The sequence below is a fragment of the Takifugu rubripes genome, chromosome 21 (assembly GCF_901000725.2).
Source record: "Takifugu rubripes chromosome 21, fTakRub1.2, whole genome shotgun sequence".
NCBI lineage: Eukaryota > Metazoa > Chordata > Actinopteri > Tetraodontiformes > Tetraodontidae > Takifugu > Takifugu rubripes.
Window position 1 is genome coordinate 16260756 of NC_042305.1, and position 18173 is coordinate 16278928.

An 18173-nucleotide genomic window follows, 5' to 3' on the forward strand; every position below is an offset into this window, starting at 1 on the left:
GTTAATAAATGAAGGAAAAACCATCCACAATTATTCAGCAGGATGTCGCTCTTTTTATTGATTTATTCGTGTATTTCTTCATTTCTCAGCTCAGTAAATTACTAAAACAGACAATTTCATTTTGAAAACGTTGGACTTTATCATTTTTATTTTTCCCCTTCCAGATTAATATCATGCAGAGCGAGACGGTGCAGGACGTTGTTCTTCTGGAGCCTCGGTGGCTCTGCAGCGGCATCCTGGGCAAATTGCTCTCTGTGGAGGCCCCCAAGGCCATCCACCACTACCGGGGGCGCTACAGGCTGGAGGAGGTGCAGGCTCTTGTTCCAGAAAGCGACGTAGAGGAGCTGCTCCAGATCCTGGATGCCATGGACATCTGCGCCCGTGACGCCAGCAACCCCTTCATGGTGGATGTTCCCGCTCTCATCAAGACGAGCGGCCTCCACCGCTCCTGGACCGAAGAGGACGAGGAGGACGAGGTGCTGATCTACGGTGGCATACGCCTCGTCCCTGCGGAGCACCTCACTCCTTTCCCGTGTGGCCTGTTCCACAAACTGCAGGTGAACTTGTGTCGCTGGAGCCACCAGCAGAAGTCTGAAGAAGAAGGCGGAGAGGATTTCGACGGCGACATCCATTTGTGGACGAATGGCGCCAAAGTCAGCCAGGCAGGAGTGGAGGCTATTATCCTGCTGGTCAATCACGGGCAGGGGGTGGAGGTTCAGGTGCGCGGCCATGACTCGGAGCGGGCCAAGTGCTACACCCTGTTGGACACCATCTGTAGTATAACAGAGAACCTGCTGACCTCCACTCTTCCTGGACTGCTGACAGCCAAATACTACCTTAGTCCTCAGCAGCTGCGGGAACATCACGCCCCCATCATGATCTACCAGCCCAAAGACTTTTTCCGTGCCCAAGCGCAGCGGGAAAGCTCCCTCACCAACACCATGGGTGGCTACAGAGAGAGCTTCAGCAGCATCCTGTCCTTCGGCTGTGCTGAGGTTTACCAGCAGGGGACCCTGGGAACGGACATCCATATATCAGATGTACCCCTGCTGGCTCGCCGGAAGCTGTGTCGCATGCTGGACCCGCCCGACGCTATGGGAAAAGACTGGTGTCTGCTGGCTATGAACCTCGGCCTCACAGATTTGGTCGCCAAACACAGTAGCGGGACAAATGGCGCCGCTGAGCCGGACTCTCCGCAGGCGGCTCAGCAGCCCAGCCCGACCGCGGCGCTCCTGCAGGAGTGGAGCAGCCGAGCGGACAGCACAGTCGGGGTGCTGATGGCCAAACTGAGGGAGCTGGGTCGCAGAGACGCTGCCGACTTCCTGCTCAAAGCTTCTCCCGTCTTCAGGGTCAACGCGGAGGCCGTCGGCGGGGCCGCTAACGGATACCCAGCGATCTGCAACGGCGGCACATCGTACAACTCGATCAGCTCGGTCGTCTCTCGCTGAGCCCACCGGGGTCCGATAGAGGGAAGAGTCACAGATCCGTGGGGGGGAAGAACTTGAAGTGCAATCTTTCCGAGTCCTGCTGCTCATTCCTGAAACTTTTCCATGTGACCCAGATGTCGTGTTTGTGCCCGTCACACCGGTACACTTCTCCGCTGTTCGTTGTGAATGTTGTGAAAGAGCGGATCGTTCTCCAAAGAGAAATCCAGTGCTTTTATTATCTTCGTAAAGTCGTGCTGCTTTTTTAACACAAATCTCATCAACGTCTTGCAGCCGAGAGCAACGCGCAGCTCATTGCTTTGCTAATGACTCTAACAAAAGGAGGTTGTTACAAAGATGGCTCCTTTGTGTTCGGACCTTTTTAGCACATCTGAGGCTGCCGTCTTTACTAGTCCATCCTCGGTTACATCACTTCCTTTTCATATTATAATCCTCGTCTCTGTTACCAGTGTGACATTCGGCCATTAAAAAGGAAACTACCAGAATTTTGCAGAGTGCCTTTGAGGCCTTCTACACCCCCACCCCCCCCCTTTCCTGAAGAGCACAACGAGTCTTGTTTCATATGAAGACAGTAGTTCTGTCTGGTAAGAAAACTGTGCCTTGTCTACAGTTTTAATCAGGACTAAAAGGCCGTAAATCTTCCTGTTTACAATTAAAGGTCAGTGAGTGGAAAGAAAAACTGGATCCATGTTACAGAAAAAATGAAACTCGCTGTTCTCATATTGGAGTTGATATGACGCTCTTGTCCGCGTCAATATTGGTGTATATTTGATCGTTGATACTCTCTTTCTCTTTGTCTCTGCACTGTAGATTTATTTTTGGTGGCGCTTTATTTACGGGTCCCTCCATTTCCTAAAGATTACACGATAGCCAGTTAGCTGAACCACTGACACCTGTCAAACTTAAAAATCCCCCCTCATCTGAGTTTTGGGAACCCTGAGCGGTGCATTCGTCTTCATCTGGCCTCTAAGTATCGGTAAATAGTTTTAAAAAATGTCCCAAAGTCGTGACTATATTGGTTCCTGTTTCATCTTCAGTTAGCTGTCAGCTTTCGATTCAGCCTCACAGGTAATTTTAGTATATTGTGTCGTGTTTTGCAGTTCCTGTTTTACACTAACAGGAAACAACAGAACACTCCTGTGATGCTATTAACACTTTAATGATTAAGATAAAGGCTGGATTTAGATCAAAATGCCACACAATAATATCTATTTGTGTTTTTTTTTTCAGTACCTTTGCTGCATTAAATCCAAATAAAGTCACCGGGGGACCTGTAACATAAAGCGTGACTGTAAATATTTATACCCGAGTTTCTTTCTTTGTTTCATCCAAAGGGTCTTTTTGCCTTCCAAACACAGTTTTTGCTTTCCCAAAAACGGAGCATTTCGATGGAAGTTTGTCCTTCCTGCATACCAAAAAATGATATTCTGCATAGGAATCAACCAACCAACCAGGATGTTGTGGTGCTGACGGGGTGGAGGTGGCCTCGCTGGGCTTCAGGCTCGGAGTGAGAGCAGCGTCTGCTGGGCGTCAGCACCTCGACGCGGCAGCGGCGTTGGACTCCACTTTCAGTGTTGCCCAGCCACACGTGATTTCAGCTCCTCTTTCAACTTGGCGGTGATGGCTGAGCGAACAGAACGGTTCGCGTTTTCCACAGTAATGTTCTTAAAAAGGTGATTCGGTTTCACACCAGCTGCTTCTGGAACATGAATGAAGCAGACACAAGTGGAAATTCCAGACCAGGTGTTGTTTGCCCTGAAGACGCCGCAGATGTAAAAGGCCTTTTTCAGGACAGAAGCTGGAGTGCAGTATTTTCAGTCCCCCAGTGTTACCATCAATTCATCAAATAATCTCTTTAGTGACCTGTCAAGTCACAAACAAGCGGTGTCCTACCGACCTCATCCTGTATGTCCAAAAACATGAAAACTTGCCGAGTCCACCAAGGCAAGAATGAATGTATCCCAGACTTTTTCTAAGAATATTTAAATTTGGAAGATTTAATTTATCTTGTCACGTCGACGCTTTCTTTGAAGTTGTGTGTAACGGTTGCCAATGTCGTGTGCCTAAAACATTCCTTCCTTTACTGTCGCCTTGTACAGTCCACGAACCGAGGTGATGTTTCACAAAGGGATGTAAAATATTTGTATTGTTTGTTGAGAAAACGTATGGGAACTTTTTATGTTTAATGAAATCTGTGATATCAAACTGGAGGAAAACACACGGTCGTTGTGACCAAACCAGTGGGTTTAACTGGGACGCCAGTGTATCTGCTTCTGAGGATGTTTCATTTTCCCTTGACTCTGACTCAAACGCCACATTGCACAAGTCTTTTTACCACTTATTTATGTTACATTATTTTAGCATGTCCTGGAATGCCATGTTCTTAGTACTCCTGACACTTTACTGTGTAATACATTTTATAATAAATTCTTTGCATAATATCACACTCTCTGTCCTTGATTATTTTAGAATAGTCAGAATTGTAATTATTTTTACTGCAGCTATTGCTCAGTTTGCGTAACAACAACCAACACTAGAACATTCAGCTCTTCTCGGGATGATTTATGCTGGATTTTTGTCCTATGAGCCCAGCTCTCGGGGGCCAAAATCCTTAACCCCTCTCGTCTCAGTGAAAACTGTGAAAACTCAGTGAAAACTGTTTGGGAGGGTAGAAACCACAGCTGGTTGCACCTCTGGAGGACTGGGTTTGACCCCCATGTATGAAGGATTTAGCATCTCCGTTGGCAGAAACGTGGTGGAGCAACGCACGAGCACCCAGGGAGGGTGACCCGTGACGGCGGTCCCCTCTGAGTTCCTGACTTCCTGTCTGGCTCATCTTTAAACTTCAGTCTAATTTGATGCTTGCTGTTTCCTTAAGATTAGTGCATGTCTAGTGCAGTGTCTTAGTTGACAATAGTACATTTTGTTCTCTTTGTAGTTTCCATCCAGCACTGAGTAAAATAATCTTTATTTCTTCGGAATTCCAGGGTGTTATTCACACTTTTCTGGGTTCATTATGGAGCTGCCGAGTCATCCTCCCTCAGTCACATGATGGGTCTACTCAACCGAAACGGGGGTTGTCTTCACTTGCCCCTGACTGCTGACTCCTGTCAAGCCTGTTTTTGCAGGTGGGGGAGGGATTCAAATCATGTGAGGTGCCTTTAGCTGAATGATTAAAGGTTCCACCTGTATGGAAAAATAAGACATGTGAACGAGGCTAGCCTTGCTTTAGTCCTGCAGAGGCACATACACAGGCCAATCTTAGTATCTCAGCTTTGTTTTCACCTCAATACTGATTACTACAGCCTGCCTGGAGCTTAACTCTTCACCAAATACCTCCAGATTCAATCATATTGGCTCCTTGATGAAGGAAAACAAGGAGACATGTTTACACCTCGAGGTGCTCCTCACTGCGGCTCTGTGTCTGCACATATGTCGATCACTTATCACTCATCAAACGTTCTGATTATTTTAATCAACAGTGTTTTTCTCCTCTCACAGGAAATATATCTATATCTGCAGAAGTCTGCGGTGTAGAAGATCTAAATTACCAATCCAAATTACCATTTTGAAACTAAATTGAAGAACTTTATTTCAGCTCCAGTGATTCTGTAAACATCAAAAGAGCAAAACTGATGTTCACAGGTGTCAGTCACGGGTGACATGCTGAACCTTGATCATATTGATAAGTCCACATTTAATTCATGCTCATGGGGAGGAATCCAGCTGCAGGTTCAGGCTTCTGTGACCCCCAGTGACCACTTTATGTCCTGTTGTGCAGGATGTGCTCGGCAGTCATGCTGTCGCTGTGTGAATAATCTGCTGAGGATGGCAACTGCTCCCTGCAAGCTTTCTGCAAACTGTAACAGTATGCTGCGACGGAAGCCTATATTCCGCGTGATGCAGTGGCCAAATGTGGATGAGCCATCACACACACACACAGACCAGTGACACACACACAACCAGTTTGGTTTGTCTGTGGCGTAATCTGAGCAACTGCCATGATGCTACACTTTTCATTCTGAATTGATGTGCTAAAATAATTCAATCAAGTTTAGATTGATTTTAAATTTGATGGATGGGTAGAAGTGACGGCAGTGACATTTTTAAATCCTGCACTGCAAATGTTCTCTGACCCGTGGAACATTTGTGAGAATTCACTTATTTCAGCTGTGACATGACCTCTTTTCCTATTTATGGGTATAAATTGTTATTTTTTTCCACGACTTTTTCAGTGTTTTGTCCTTTTCAGCTCTTGTTTGCTGTTTGTGATGCTGATAAGATTACAATACGTGCAATTTCCATGCATTTAAAGCCATCAGTGACTTAGCATGGGTGTTGTCGACTTGGGTGTAAAGTCTTAAAATAAAACGCACCTTAGACTATTTAGGTCGAGTTAACCCAATAAAATACGACGTTAAGGGATTAGGAAAAACTGACACGTTGCACAGTGACGTGTAATGATTATTTTCAGTGACCATTTACTTTGTTTTGCAGTTAATTCTGCGATTATACAGTAAGCTTTAATATTTTTACGAAATTATATTTTTATGAAAATGCACTTATCGTAATGTTTTGTTCAAAAAGGACCTGCTGAAAAGGGGGAAAATGATCTAATTTCATCACCATTCCAAAGATAGGGACTCACGTGCTTCCTTGATAACGTCACACCTCGGGGCGGGGCAATATCGCAATAAACAAAGGTGGACCAATCAGAGAGCTCAGCCCGACGATAGCGGACCAATCAGAGAGCTGGATGGGTGGCGAGTCCGCTGCCCGTCGGGCCTTTATAAACTTTGTGTACCCCGAAAACAGCAGGTTATTTTCTTCAGCTCGTCGTTTACATTGAGGACCTAACAGTAAGTTTAGCGGTTTTTAACACTAGCTAAAAAGCCGCAACGGCTATACATTCAATTCGTGCAAAATCTCATTGTGTTATATATTGTGTTGCTTTTAAAAAATATCTTTATTGAACTGCAAAATACATATGTATACGATTGACCTTCAAGACAGATGTGAGACTTTTGTGTTTCTATGGTTAGGCTAAATATCCCACGGTTTTCTGGAGCTGCTGCATGAGCCATCTTGTTTTGCTCGGCAGCCTTTGACGCAGTCCGCCTGTCCGGAGCATTAATCACCCATTGTTGGAGTTCTCTCTTTCCCTGTTTCGTTTCAGAGGAAAGACCGGCCGGTAACGCTTGGGCCACCGTCCAACTGCTTTTAATTTCGTTATCCTGTTGTAGTTTCGATGTCCGGCCGGGTTCTTGGCTCCCTGCCGATCCAGATCCCGTGACTGCGAACAAAACAAAACCAGACTCGGTTGTTTTTTTTTGCCTTCTTCCCGACATCCGACCGCAGTTCCTCCCTCCTGGTTTCATTAAAACCGCTTTATTTAAACCGTAATTGCGTAAAAGAGTGGCCCACTTGGTCGTGTATTGTTTAATGTAGCGCCTGGAATGTGTTTTGCAGCGTCACGGCTGATCCCGGTGGGTGAATCATGGGAATGAACATTCTGTTCTGGCTGCATGACGAGCAGGCTTTTCTGCATTCTGTTTCCCTGATTTTACGCGTTTATTCTCAGAGAATGCGCCCCTTTTTTTAACTGTTTGGTCGCTGTTTTCCAGTTGAAGATCAGGATGTTTCCCGTTGTGGTGCTGGCCCTGTGCGTGACTGCAGCCCTCTCGGCCCCCAGCCTGGACCCACAGCTGGACGAGCACTGGAACCTGTGGAAGGACTGGCATTCCAAGAAATACCATGAGGTGATGTGTGTGTTTGGTAGCGAGCGCAGTTCGAGCTGTGCGCCGATCAAACGGGGGCTGATTTGCATGTGCGCCTGTTCAGAAGGAGGAGGGCTGGAGAAGAATGGTGTGGGAGAAGAACCTGAAGAAGATCGAGTTACACAACCTGGAGCACTCCATGGGCAAACATACCTACAGTCTGGGCATGAACCACTTTGGAGACATGGTAAACTAAATGGTCCATATTGGGCGGGGGTTCTGTCTGTCCTGGTAAACTGGTAAAGACCATTAATATTGACTTGTCTTCCCACAGACTCATGAGGAGTTCAGGCAGATCATGAATGGCTACAAGCTGAAGTCACAGAGGAAACTCAGGGGATCCCTGTTCATGGAGCCCAACTTCCTGGAAGCCCCACGCTCCGTCGACTGGAGGGACAAGGGCTACGTCACCCCCGTCAAGGACCAGGTAACGAACGTGGTGAAACACGAGCGTCATGGACGAGCCCGTCTGACCTGCTTCGGTGTTTGTTTGTGGTGTCTGCCTGTAGAGGACTGACGAGGACACGTCAGGGCTGTTTTGAGCCGTGATAAGAGGCCACTCGCGTGTTGTTTTTGTTATCTGTGGTCTCCACGTGCTGCTCCTCCTCCTTCCGCCTGCTCAGACTCCTGTGACATTCTTTACATTACCGCCCTGTAAGCTGAGACCGGTGCGACCGGCTCGGTGCGATTTGGGCCTGCGTGAAGTCACCTTTCCTTGGTCTGAACAGTTTTGTTTCTGCTGTTTATCTTCCAGGGTCAGTGTGGCTCCTGCTGGGCCTTTAGCACCACCGGAGCTATGGAGGGGCAGCACTTCAGGAAGACCGGGACACTGGTGTCGCTGAGCGAGCAGAACCTGGTAGACTGCTCCAGACCAGAGGGCAACGAGGGCTGCAACGGCGGGCTGATGGACCAGGCTTTCCAGTACATCAAGGACAACGGCGGTCTGGACTCCGAGGAGTCTTATCCATACCTGGGAACTGTACGTATCCTGAATATTATCGCAGGGATTGTGGCTAGTTTTGGTGGCGAAAGTCTAAAATGCCGTTTTTGTCCCTCAAGGATGAGGGACCGTGCCACTATGACCCCTCATACAACTCCGCCAACGACACCGGGTTTGTCGACGTCCCCAGCGGGAGCGAGCGGGCGCTGATGAAGGCCGTGGCCTCTGTTGGGCCCGTCTCGGTCGCCATCGATGCCGGCCACGAGTCCTTCCAGTTCTACCATTCAGGTCAGTTTGTTTTAGTGTGTCGCTTGTTAGCATTTGAGCTTAGCCGTTAGCTGAGCTGGTTTGTTGACGTCTCTGTGTCTTGTTTTAGGAATCTACTATGACAAGGAGTGCAGCAGCGAGGAGCTGGACCACGGCGTGCTGGTGGTGGGATACGGTTTCGAAGGAAAGGACGTGGACGGAAAGAAATATTGGATCGTCAAGAACAGGTGGGTGTTTTTCTCTTTTCTCTTTTCGAACCTAACAGACGTGGACTCGTTTTAACACGTTTTTTTTTTTTATTGTTGTCTTGCAGCTGGAGTGAAAACTGGGGGGACAAAGGCTACATCTACATGGCCAAGGACAAGAAGAACCACTGCGGGATCGCCACGGCGGCCAGTTATCCTCTCGTCTGAAGTTTGCCCGCGCTGATGTAGTGCTATAGTTTTTATCAGAGACGGCTGCGAGGGAACACCCTTTAGTTTTGTTCTTTTAAAGGAAAAGGCGCCGTTTTATTTTGTTTTGGCTGTTTTCACGCCGGACGATCTTAGTGTTTATTGTTTGTAAATATGTGCGGTGATTGCTGCGTTGTCGGTCACCTTGTTCATTGTAAATGAGCTTTTTTATTCTTATTGTGATCATAATTAAACTTGACAAACACTATTTTGTTGTTTTGAGGGGGTTTTTTTGTCATCTTGAGTCATGTGACTGGATTCTGGATATCAAACATCTGCACTGTTACTGCAATTTTACTGGTTTTCTCAGAGAAATTAATCTGATAATGGTGATCTGATCTGATAATCACCTCATTGCTGAGGTCATTGCAATTTTCACCTGTCCCAGTCTCACGTGTCACACTTACTACACTTTATGGCCGTTGATGGAAAACGCGAGTTAAACATTAGACATGAGAAAAGTGATAACGCTCAAACATCACTCCAACTGCTCATGGTGTGGAACTGACCACAAATGTCGCCTGTGGGGCCTGGAAATGGTTTAATCTCGGGTCCTGAGGGGGCAGCACGTGAACAAAAACCCCAAACGTAAACATTGCCAGTTCATCCTGTTCAACTCATGTAATCAGACTTCTAAACGGGCTCCTCACACGGCGTCTGGCGGAGTGACCGGGGCTGTTTAACTGTTCCAAACAGGCGTCGAGGTCACTGGTACTTCTGGACAAAGGTCAGGAACTCGTTGACGTCGTCAGGGGAGCCCACCACAAAGGGCACCCGCTGATGGAGCCCCTCGGGCTGGACGTCCAGGACTCTCTGCGTGCCGGTGGTGGCGATGCCCCCCGCCTGCTCGATGAGGAAGGCTATGGGGTTGCACTCGTACAACAGCCGCAGCTTTGAGGAGAGAATTATTTTATTTCGTTGCACACGACCGTTGTTCCTCTTGATTTTAAGTTCATCTTGACACAAGGTGAACCTGCACAACTGGACCACGTGACGACGGTTGCTAAGGCTCACCTTTCCCTTGGGGCTCTTTTCGTTGGCGGGGTACATGAAGATGCCCCCGTAGGCGATGGTGCGGTGAACGTCGGAGACCATGGAGCCGACGTAGCGAGCTCCGAACGGGGAACCGCCATCCTGCAGGAGGCAAAGACAACATCTGCCATTCTCCTGCCACTGGAACTGAGCGTGAGTTCATGTGGTCGGAGACACATCGCCAGATTATTCAGCAGTGTGAATCTGGATTTAGTGATATTTGTGAGGACTTGGTGTTCCCTGGGTCAGTATGGCTGATAGGTCAACAGGGTGTTGTGTTGAGTTCTGGACTCTAAAACCTACAGCAGGATTAGGAAGTGATTCCTAAAAGTGTCGTATGAACAGGTCAGACGGTGGTTGAGAGTCTTTAGTTACAGTTATCACCAAGGCTGAAGAGTTGGTTTATTCAGCTGACACATTATCTTATTTTTCTGTTTGGGCCTCGTATCACAGTGGGGTGTTTCCACGGGTCTGATCCTCTTATCCACGTTTGCTCAGATCGACTCTGTTGTTTCCTAATTCTAAAGGTCACTTCGAACAGGTCGATTCATACGTAGTTGCGGTGGTCCCGATACGTTGCTGGAAAACAAGCAGCAACACAACGGTAAACAGGTCAAAGTCCACCTGCAGAAGAAAGTCAGGGAACAATCTCAGGCCGCGCTCCGGGATCAGCTTTCCCCCCGCCCTGAGTCTAATCTGGAAGTTGTTTACTGCGTGTTTACGTTGACCTTTTATAAACCAGTGTTGCCCCACAGCCCTAAGAACAACGTGAGCGTGGCGCCGTGTTCAGACATGAGGTAGCTGAGGATCATGTGCCCGCTGAGTCAGGGCCCAGTCATTTTGGGGGCGTGGCCAATAACATTTCCCAAAAACCCTCCCACCCCTAAACACACATACATTTCCTTGTACTTCTAACTTTATGGGGACTTTCATAAACGTAACGTAATTTCTAACCTCAACCTTTAAACCGCGTCTTAACTCTCAAACAGGCCTTTGATGTTCTGGGCCACCGCTTACTTGTTGCCCTCCCTCCTGCATTCTGCCTAAATATCAGTGTAAAACACCGTCAACAGCCTGCAAACTGTTCTCGGCACCCTAAATCTGGCGTGTGAAGACACTAAAACTCAGGTCAGACATTTGGTCCAGAGAGTAAATATCAGAGGAACCTCTTTGATTTAGATGCTATATCTTAAACTAATTTAGCTTAAACTACTCTGAAGAAGAGCTGATGTCACGTGAGGAGTGCGACATACAGGACATGAAGGTCTGATGCTGATGTGCGAGCAACATCTGCTAATCGTGCGGCAGAAATGATGACTCAGCTGTTTCAGACTTCCCAGACGAGAAACTGCAATTTCCTGAGGAGCAGCATGTTTCCTGCAGCTCAGCTGACGAACCCGGGCGTCCCCACCCTCAGTCACATGTTTGGGGACCAGTATGACTCTGAAGGTTCACCTTGACTCTCCTCAAACCTTTGAAATATTGTGAGTGTGAGCTGATCGGATACATTCATATTTTAAGACTAATTTTGCTACTGATGAGTATATTGACATAATTCCAGTTGCAAAATTAAAATTATTAAAATTAGGCAACACCCTGCTGATAATCAGTGAAATAATTCATCAGGAAACCTTTGAGAATCCGATTCGGTTTCTCTGACCGAAGCTCTCACCTCTGGGTACTTCTTGTGCTTCAGGTACTCGTTGATGGAGGGGTGGAAGTACTTGGCGTAACCCTCGTTGAGGCTGTAGGTCTTCCCTTTCTGCTTGATCTTAACGTTCCTCTCAATCAAGATGAACTCGCCGATGGCCTGAAGAAGAGAATCTAGATTGCTGGTTGTCTTTAAGTGATACTTTTAAAAACAATGAATGAATGAGAGGGTATTTTCTCAGCAATAAAAGCATAAAACTGTTAAATGAGCACTGTTACATGCTGCTGTCATGGTTAAAGTGAGCCTGAAGTACCTACAGGATCCAGCATGAAGAAGTGGAGGCCGGCGCCGGTGGTGAGGGCCACCAGGGTGGCACTGCCATACAAAGCATAGCCTGCACACACCATGGCCTTTCCTGGCTGGAGGGCATCTTTCTCTGTAGGCTCACCTTCGGACACCTGAAACAAGGGATGAACTAGCTCAAATCAGACAATAGTTGAGGGAAAGTTTCAAAACAGCTGCTATGAATGGTAAGCAAGGTAAGAGAAAAGGAAACTAATGTGAATGCTATTATATGAATGTGGAGGCCAGAGGTGAATGTGTACTAAATGCATCAACATTCAGCATTTTATGCATTGATAAGTTCATCACATGAGAGAAGATCTCTTCAAGAGATTCAAATATTCGTGAGACAAAGAACACGAACTGGACTTCAAATGGTGGCAGTGAAGCTAATCCAGGAGAAAACCTACACAACACTGCGCTCTAGTGTCTAAACGATGGTACTGCGCCTTGAATTTCTTTTTACATCTCTACAAATAACATTGAGTGTTCTAATTTAAAAAACAAACAAACTAGAACTACACTGTACGTCTCTGGTATAAATTTTGACATATTTTTTATTTTGATATGTCTTGTTCTCTGTACGGAGCCATCTACATTATTTTTAGTATTGATCAGATGCAAATATGTTATAAACCACATGAGCGACATCAGAGGCAGGTCAAGACATCACGACATCAACAAAGAAACGAACCCGTTTATAGATGGCAAATATGGTGCCGATAGGAGCCAAACAGTCAATGTTGCTGGAGCCATCCAACGGGTCGAAGCACACTACGTATTTACCCTGCGACAAAAGACGCACAGGTTAATTACACATAATATATCATTTTAGTACATTAAAACATACTCAGATTTCATGATTGTTTTGAGCTTACATTTGTCCTTCGGTGTCCTTCATTTATATATTATAGCGCTTCAAACGTGTACTTTACTGTTACCTAATCCAGCATTAGGCTACGGGGGTCACATGTCAGGTCGTAGCCACAGTCTTGGTGTCACACATCACATGACGCAGAGCACACAAATATTGTTCTCTGTGCTTTAAACTGATTCCCATCCGTTTAGGGGGGTTTTGTTTGTGGAGCGAGAAAAGGGAAGTTAATTCTCTCACTGGTTTATTTTTGTTTAAATGTAATTAAGTCTCAAATGAGTCTCTGCACATATTTTTGTGTGAGGATGTTTCACACAAAATTCCCACAAGCTCACAGGGTTTCTGTTGAATGAGGTATTTTATTGGATAACGGGTTTCACAGGTGGTCCAATTTCAAGACTTTTGCTATATTTTGAGTCGTTTTCACACTACGGGGGCTTTTGTCCTGCCTCACTCACCCTCTTGTCTTTGGGGGTGACGATGAGCTCTTTGTTCTCCTCGGACACCATGCAGCAGGTCCCGTAGGAGGCCTGCAGCATGTTGATGACCAGGTCGTTGGACAGCACGTCCAGCTTCTTCACGTCGTCGCCCGTCACGTTGACCGAGCCCGCCAAGCCCTGCCTGCGTGGATCAATCGCTCAGCGGTTTTAGTCTAAAACTTGTTGGCATGGCAACCACTTACGATCTTTGTTTCAAACAATGTTGATCTGTGTCTGGTTATGCAATGTTTGCAGTCCGTTGATGATGAGCTGGCGTGAATTCAGACATTCTTTTACATCTTTACAGACTCGTTTTAACCAATCAGCATCCAGCATCTTTGCAAAAGTCCACACAAAGCAAGTCGGCGCTGCATTTTTCTGCATCTGTGCTCAAGGGATACAGATTTGCTAGTTTATTTGTGCAGTTCTTGCATAAAATATCACCCCAGGGCTGTGATAAATCACTGTGAAGCGAAGCAACGTCACAAAAACAGAAGTTCGACCCGCTTTTGGTCAATGAGAGGAAATGTTACCAAATCTCTCTTTTCTGGATGCTATCTGAAGCGTGACATGGCACAGATGCAAAGGTCCTTTATCATTTCCAGATTACAGTGTCGAAACCAATCCTGATTGGGTTCTGGTTCTAAATCCTCACGTTTTGCAGCGACACAGCCTCAACCCCTGGAATCTGTCGCGCCTCCTAAATATACCGCTGCTCTAAAGGCAAAATGTCAAAACAACCGTCTTTGGCAATAGACTGAAGTCTTGCAACGGCTGTTGCAGCAACGGGGGCCTTTTAGCTCTGAAAACCCAGCTCAACCCAGACAGAACTCCCCTCATCTGCCGCCTCGTTTATGTCAGAAAGCCCAAAAAAAAAGCACTTACAGGTGAGCCAGACCTGCCTTGCGCACAGCAGAGGAAATGGCCTTGATGGCAGTCAGCATGGCGTTGATGAGCTGGGTGAGCTCACCGGTCGCACCCTTGGCCTGCCGACCCGTCTCCATGACGAAGCGGGTCAGGGTCCACACGTCTGTGTCAAAGGCACTCTGGTCCATCACGTTTGGTTCTGCTGGTCCTGACGGGCTGCAGCTGGTGGGGACGACGGGGAGCAAGTGGGGGAGCTCAGCCCCAGCCAAGTCCTTTTCATACCCACCAACAGGAGGGCGAGCCAGGGGATCTATTTGTGAGTGCAGCAGGGTGGAAGAGTGAATGTGCGGCTACAAATGGGTGAGGGGGTGTCGGGTGTCAGTTGCAGAGACGGAACCAGTGCTGGTATTAAGTCAGGGCTTTCAACACGTCTGTCGGCGGCGCAAGAGGAAACTTCTCAGCCTGTTTAACGCACAGAAACGTGACAAAACTCTTCACGTGCTCCACGTTTCTGATGCCGCTTCAAGTCTGATTCCAAAAGGCTTCTAATGTACAACGGTGTCAAGCGGCGTTTTGAAGTTTAACAACACATTAAAACCGGTGCAGAATGGTGCAACTGTGATATCGATCCAGGAGAAGATGACTTAACGGGACAAGAGCAGCTCAAGTCAGCTTTAAATATCATTTGGACGCCGTTAGCATCCGCGCGCCCTTTAGCTTAAAGGTCAGCTCCACTGGGTATGGCGTGGTGGTCAGAGTGGCCCCCTCCCCCCAAAGTAAATAAGAGAAAGCCTGAGGGGTTTTTTTTTGGAATCGTACTGACTTTATTGAGACCTTCATCATCCGACAGCAGCTCAACATCAAGTTTTGTTGCGTACAAACGTGTGTTTGGTCCTTGGTGCTGAATAAATGTACATTTTAAGGCAGAAGTGGAGGTAACGTGAAGAGGAAAAGTGCTTCTTGTTTGGCACAACTTTGGTCTTGGGCTTGTTTGGAATGTGCACATGTCTGCCGTGCCTTCACCGATCCCTCTGCCGTGCGCGCCGCCTCCAACTCTGGAGAAAGCGGAGCGATGGGGCTCCGCGTCGATTCGCCACGGCCTTACTTCCTGGCGTGTTTCCGACAGATGGCGACGTACTCCAGCACGTCTTCTGGGGAGCCCAGCGCCACGGGAGCCCGCTGGTGGATGCTCTTGGGCTGGATGTCCAGGATGGTCTCGTAGCCGGTGGAGGCCATGCCGCCCGCCTGCTCAATGATGTAGGCCATGGGGTTGCCCTCGTACAGCAGGCGCAGCTTTGATGGAAGACAGGTTATGGAGAAAGGATCTGTTAGAACAAACACGTCTGGGGATGCCTGCAGATACCCGATGCAGGTGTGGAGTCACGTCAGGGCGCAGTAATGTCTGAAAGTACATGTAGGATGGCTGAAACGGCGATTAGCCTCCCTCATTACCTTTCCGTCGGGGCTCTTCACATTGCCCGGGTATAAAAAGATGCCCCCGTACATCAGAGTTCGGTGGACATCCGCCACCATGGAGCCGATGTAGCGAGCTCCGTAGGGCTCGCTGCCGTCCTGCCGCCATTTAAAAAGGTCATTCAGACGTTTAAACCGATCTGCACATAAAGTCGGGCTGCTCAGGCAGCAACGCTACCTGAGGGAACTTCTTCTTCTGCAGATACTCCGTAACGGCGGGCTCAAAGTCTCTGGCGTAACCTTCGTTCAAGCTGTAAATCTTGCCGCGCTTCTTGATCCTCACGTCCCGATCGACCAGGATAAACTCGCCGATCGACTGAGGGGGGAAAGAGATGGAAATGTGACGCCGGTCGGCACGAGAGAGAGACCAGCAGGGCCTCCGTGGGGGCGCAGGCGGGTACTGACGGGGTCCAGCATGAAGCAGTTGACTCCCTGGCCGGTGGAGATCACCATCATGGTGGCGCTGCCGTAGAGAGCGTAGCCCGCTGCCACGAGGTTCCTGCCCGGCTGCAGGGCGTCTTTCTCGGAGGGCTCGTCGTCTGACGTCTGGGCGGAGGAGAAGTAATGGATTACACTCACAAGACAAACGTTTCCCGCGGGTGTTTGCGGCTTGCTGGCACCTTTCTGTAGATGGCAAAGATGGTGCCGATGGATACGAGGCAGTCGATGTTGGAGGAGCCGTCCAGGGGATCAAAACACACGACGTATTTGCCCTGGAAGCGAAGAAGAGGGTTAAAACGATTGCAGGAGTCACATGGGACCAGATTCCTTAAGGAAAAGATTTGGAAAAAAACTGGTCAAACTGGATGAAACTGGTTCTGCCTCAGACATTAAAACAAACTTTGAGGCTCTGCCACATCTTTAATAGTAGCTGAGGTGACTTCTTATGTTTAAACAGCTGTTCTCTCTCTGATGGTGGAGGCGAACGTACCCTGCTCTCCGGCTCTATGACGATGGCGCGTTCGTTCTCCTCGGACACCAGCAGGCAGGAGGTGAAGGACGACTTGATCATATTGATGACCAGGTCGTTGGACAGAATGTCCAGCTTCTTCACCTGGTCGCCCGTCACGTTTGTGCTGCCAGCAATGCCGTAACTGAGGAGACGAGGGAATCAATGAGAAGCACGTTCACTATGTAGAGGTGAAGTTTCAAATATTTTATGATTTTAAAAAAGCAATGAAAGTCACTTTTTCTTTTTAGTAAAATCAAAAAAGAGAGTTCTCTCTTTTTCTCGTCATCTTCTGCTCTCCAAAATGCACTGAAACATCTGAAGATTTATTTATATCTAGGTAGAATTTGAATAAAATTAATATTGAGATACATTTTTACCAGTTTACACCATTCTTAAGGGCAGAATTTAAGGAACATTTTGATTTAATTAATATTCAAAAGGTAAATAAGACAACGGCAGTGCAAAAGAATCGATCCGGGGGAGCTGCGCAGCTTTACGCATGCGCTTCCTGATTGGCCACAGAAAACACGAACGTCCTGCTCAACTTCTGCCAACAGGAACTTGTGAGAAATAACTGGAATCCACCACAACTCCACCGTGAACCCAGCAACTCACAGGTGTGCGATCCCAGCTTTACGCACGGCGCAGGAGATGGCCTTCACCGCCGTCCCCAGAGCGTTGAGCAGCGTGGTCAGCTCCCCGGTGCCTTTGGCTCTCCTCCCCTCCTCCATCACAAAACGGGTCATAGTGACCACGTTGGTGTCGAAGGCCCCTCGTTCGGACATGACGGCAGATGATCCCCTCAGTGTGGAGGCTGGAGGGACTGTTACAGCACTTAAATGCTGCGCAACGCGGAACTTGGTGGAGTGAAAAAGACGAGAGCCAATCCAGAGCTGTGGGAGAGGTGTGGCCCTGCTGGAAACACGACGCGCTTTGTAAAAGCCAGTCTGGCCAGTGATGAAATGCTAATACTACCAACACAAGGATTTGAGCAGACTTGATGCAATCCTGTGTTGCGCAAACCTTGCGGTGTGCTTTTCTGGCTCAGGTTAGATAGCGTGAATCGACAGTTTCCTCACGCTCAACTCTTGCAACGTGAAATCAAATTCTTCCTGCTATTGTCCAAGACTACATTCTCAGTTTCTCGACTACATATGGCTGGAGTATGCTTGCTTTCTACGTGACCCTCGCAATTAGGGCCAAAAGCCAGCAGAAATAAATGCGCAAAGTAGTGAGAAAATATAAATACTACAATCGAAGTTGTTACCCGTCTATTAACATGACACCGTTGTGCATACAATTGCTTTGTGGTTGATACTTCTAGTAAAATAAAATACTTAGTATGTTATGTTTAAAATTTCTACAATCCATTTTCCCCAAAACAACTAGCTCCACAATTAAAATAACATAATTTCCAAGACTGCTAGTGCTGTGCGACGCCACAAGATGGCGCTGTTGGCCGCAGGCCCACACGAGGCGACGACCGCCACGTTGAGCGACGAGCACCGAACTCTACAGGTGTGCTTTAATAACAAGGAATTATCATCTATCCTCTCATTTAATGTCATCTTTAATCCATATCTTTATTTTATTGTCGTTGTTCACGGTTAATTAAATGAATT

General features: G+C 47.5%; 4 protein-coding genes across 6 annotated transcripts in view; 2 read left to right on the forward strand and 2 right to left on the reverse strand.

Annotated features, from left to right (window-relative positions):
- dapk1 (death-associated protein kinase 1) overlaps positions 1 to 3889 on the forward strand; it is a 33062-nt gene extending 29173 nt beyond the window's left edge. For all 3 annotated transcript variants that reach the window (XM_029829858.1, XM_003975075.3, XM_029829859.1), the window contains one exon: positions 165 to 3889. In XM_029829858.1, coding sequence (XP_029685718.1) covers positions 165 to 1448 — 1284 coding nt within the window. In that variant the 3' untranslated portion in view covers positions 1449 to 3889. The remainder of the gene's footprint in view (positions 1 to 164) is intronic.
- Positions 3890 to 6154: 2265 nt separating this feature from the next.
- Positions 6155 to 9089, forward strand: ctsla (cathepsin La). The gene is made up of 8 exons (XM_003975074.3): positions 6155 to 6304; positions 7070 to 7204; positions 7287 to 7409; positions 7497 to 7649; positions 7977 to 8201; positions 8282 to 8450; positions 8539 to 8656; positions 8743 to 9089. The coding sequence occupies exons 2-8, from the start codon at positions 7082 to 7084 to the stop codon at positions 8840 to 8842; spliced, it is 1011 nt and encodes a 336-aa protein (XP_003975123.1). The 5' UTR covers positions 6155 to 6304; positions 7070 to 7081; the 3' UTR covers positions 8843 to 9089.
- A 291-nt stretch (positions 9090 to 9380) lies between these two features.
- On the reverse strand, positions 9381 to 14439 carry fbp2 (fructose-1,6-bisphosphatase 2). Its single transcript, XM_003975073.3, has 7 exons — positions 14145 to 14439; positions 13239 to 13401; positions 12601 to 12693; positions 11882 to 12022; positions 11586 to 11723; positions 9896 to 10015; positions 9381 to 9772 (listed from the first exon to the last, which is right to left on the reverse strand). Exons 1-7 carry the CDS (start codon positions 14312 to 14314, stop codon positions 9587 to 9589), a joined length of 1011 nt encoding a protein of 336 aa, XP_003975122.1. The 5' UTR covers positions 14315 to 14439; the 3' UTR covers positions 9381 to 9586.
- A 487-nt stretch (positions 14440 to 14926) lies between these two features.
- Positions 14927 to 17409, reverse strand: fbp1a (fructose-1,6-bisphosphatase 1a). The gene is made up of 7 exons (XM_003975072.3): positions 17167 to 17409; positions 16531 to 16693; positions 16220 to 16312; positions 16005 to 16145; positions 15778 to 15915; positions 15579 to 15698; positions 14927 to 15419 (listed from the first exon to the last, which is right to left on the reverse strand). The coding sequence occupies exons 1-7, from the start codon at positions 17334 to 17336 to the stop codon at positions 15228 to 15230; spliced, it is 1017 nt and encodes a 338-aa protein (XP_003975121.1). The 5' UTR covers positions 17337 to 17409; the 3' UTR covers positions 14927 to 15227.
- Between the last annotated feature and the right edge of the window lie 764 nt (positions 17410 to 18173).

Bases quoted from the DNA above. Each gene is read 5' to 3' on its own strand.
- ctsla (XM_003975074.3), top strand. From the start codon at position 7,082: ATGTTTCCCGTTGTGGTGCTGGCCCTGTGCGTGACTGCAGCCCTCTCG. The intron at 7,205-7,286 runs GTGATGTGTGTG...GCGCCTGTTCAG, and splicing joins ATTCCAAGAAATACCATGAG to AAGGAGGAGGGCTGGAGAAG. The intron at 8,657-8,742 runs GTGGGTGTTTTT...GTTGTCTTGCAG, and splicing joins TATTGGATCGTCAAGAACAG to CTGGAGTGAAAACTGGGGGG.
- fbp2 (XM_003975073.3), bottom strand. From the start codon at position 14,314: ATGGACCAGAGTGCCTTTGACACAGACGTGTGGACCCTGACCCGCTTC. The intron at 13,402-14,144 runs GTAAGTGCTTTT...TGATCCACGCAG, and splicing joins AAGGCAGGTCTGGCTCACCT to GCAGGGCTTGGCGGGCTCGG. The intron at 9,773-9,895 runs GTGAGCCTTAGC...CTCTCCTCAAAG, and splicing joins AAAAGAGCCCCAAGGGAAAG to CTGCGGCTGTTGTACGAGTG.
- fbp1a (XM_003975072.3), bottom strand. From the start codon at position 17,336: ATGTCCGAACGAGGGGCCTTCGACACCAACGTGGTCACTATGACCCGT. The intron at 16,146-16,219 runs GTGCCAGCAAGC...TCCTCCGCCCAG, and splicing joins TCTTTGCCATCTACAGAAAG to ACGTCAGACGACGAGCCCTC. The intron at 15,699-15,777 runs GTAGCGTTGCTG...AAATGGCGGCAG, and splicing joins AGAAGAAGAAGTTCCCTCAG to GACGGCAGCGAGCCCTACGG.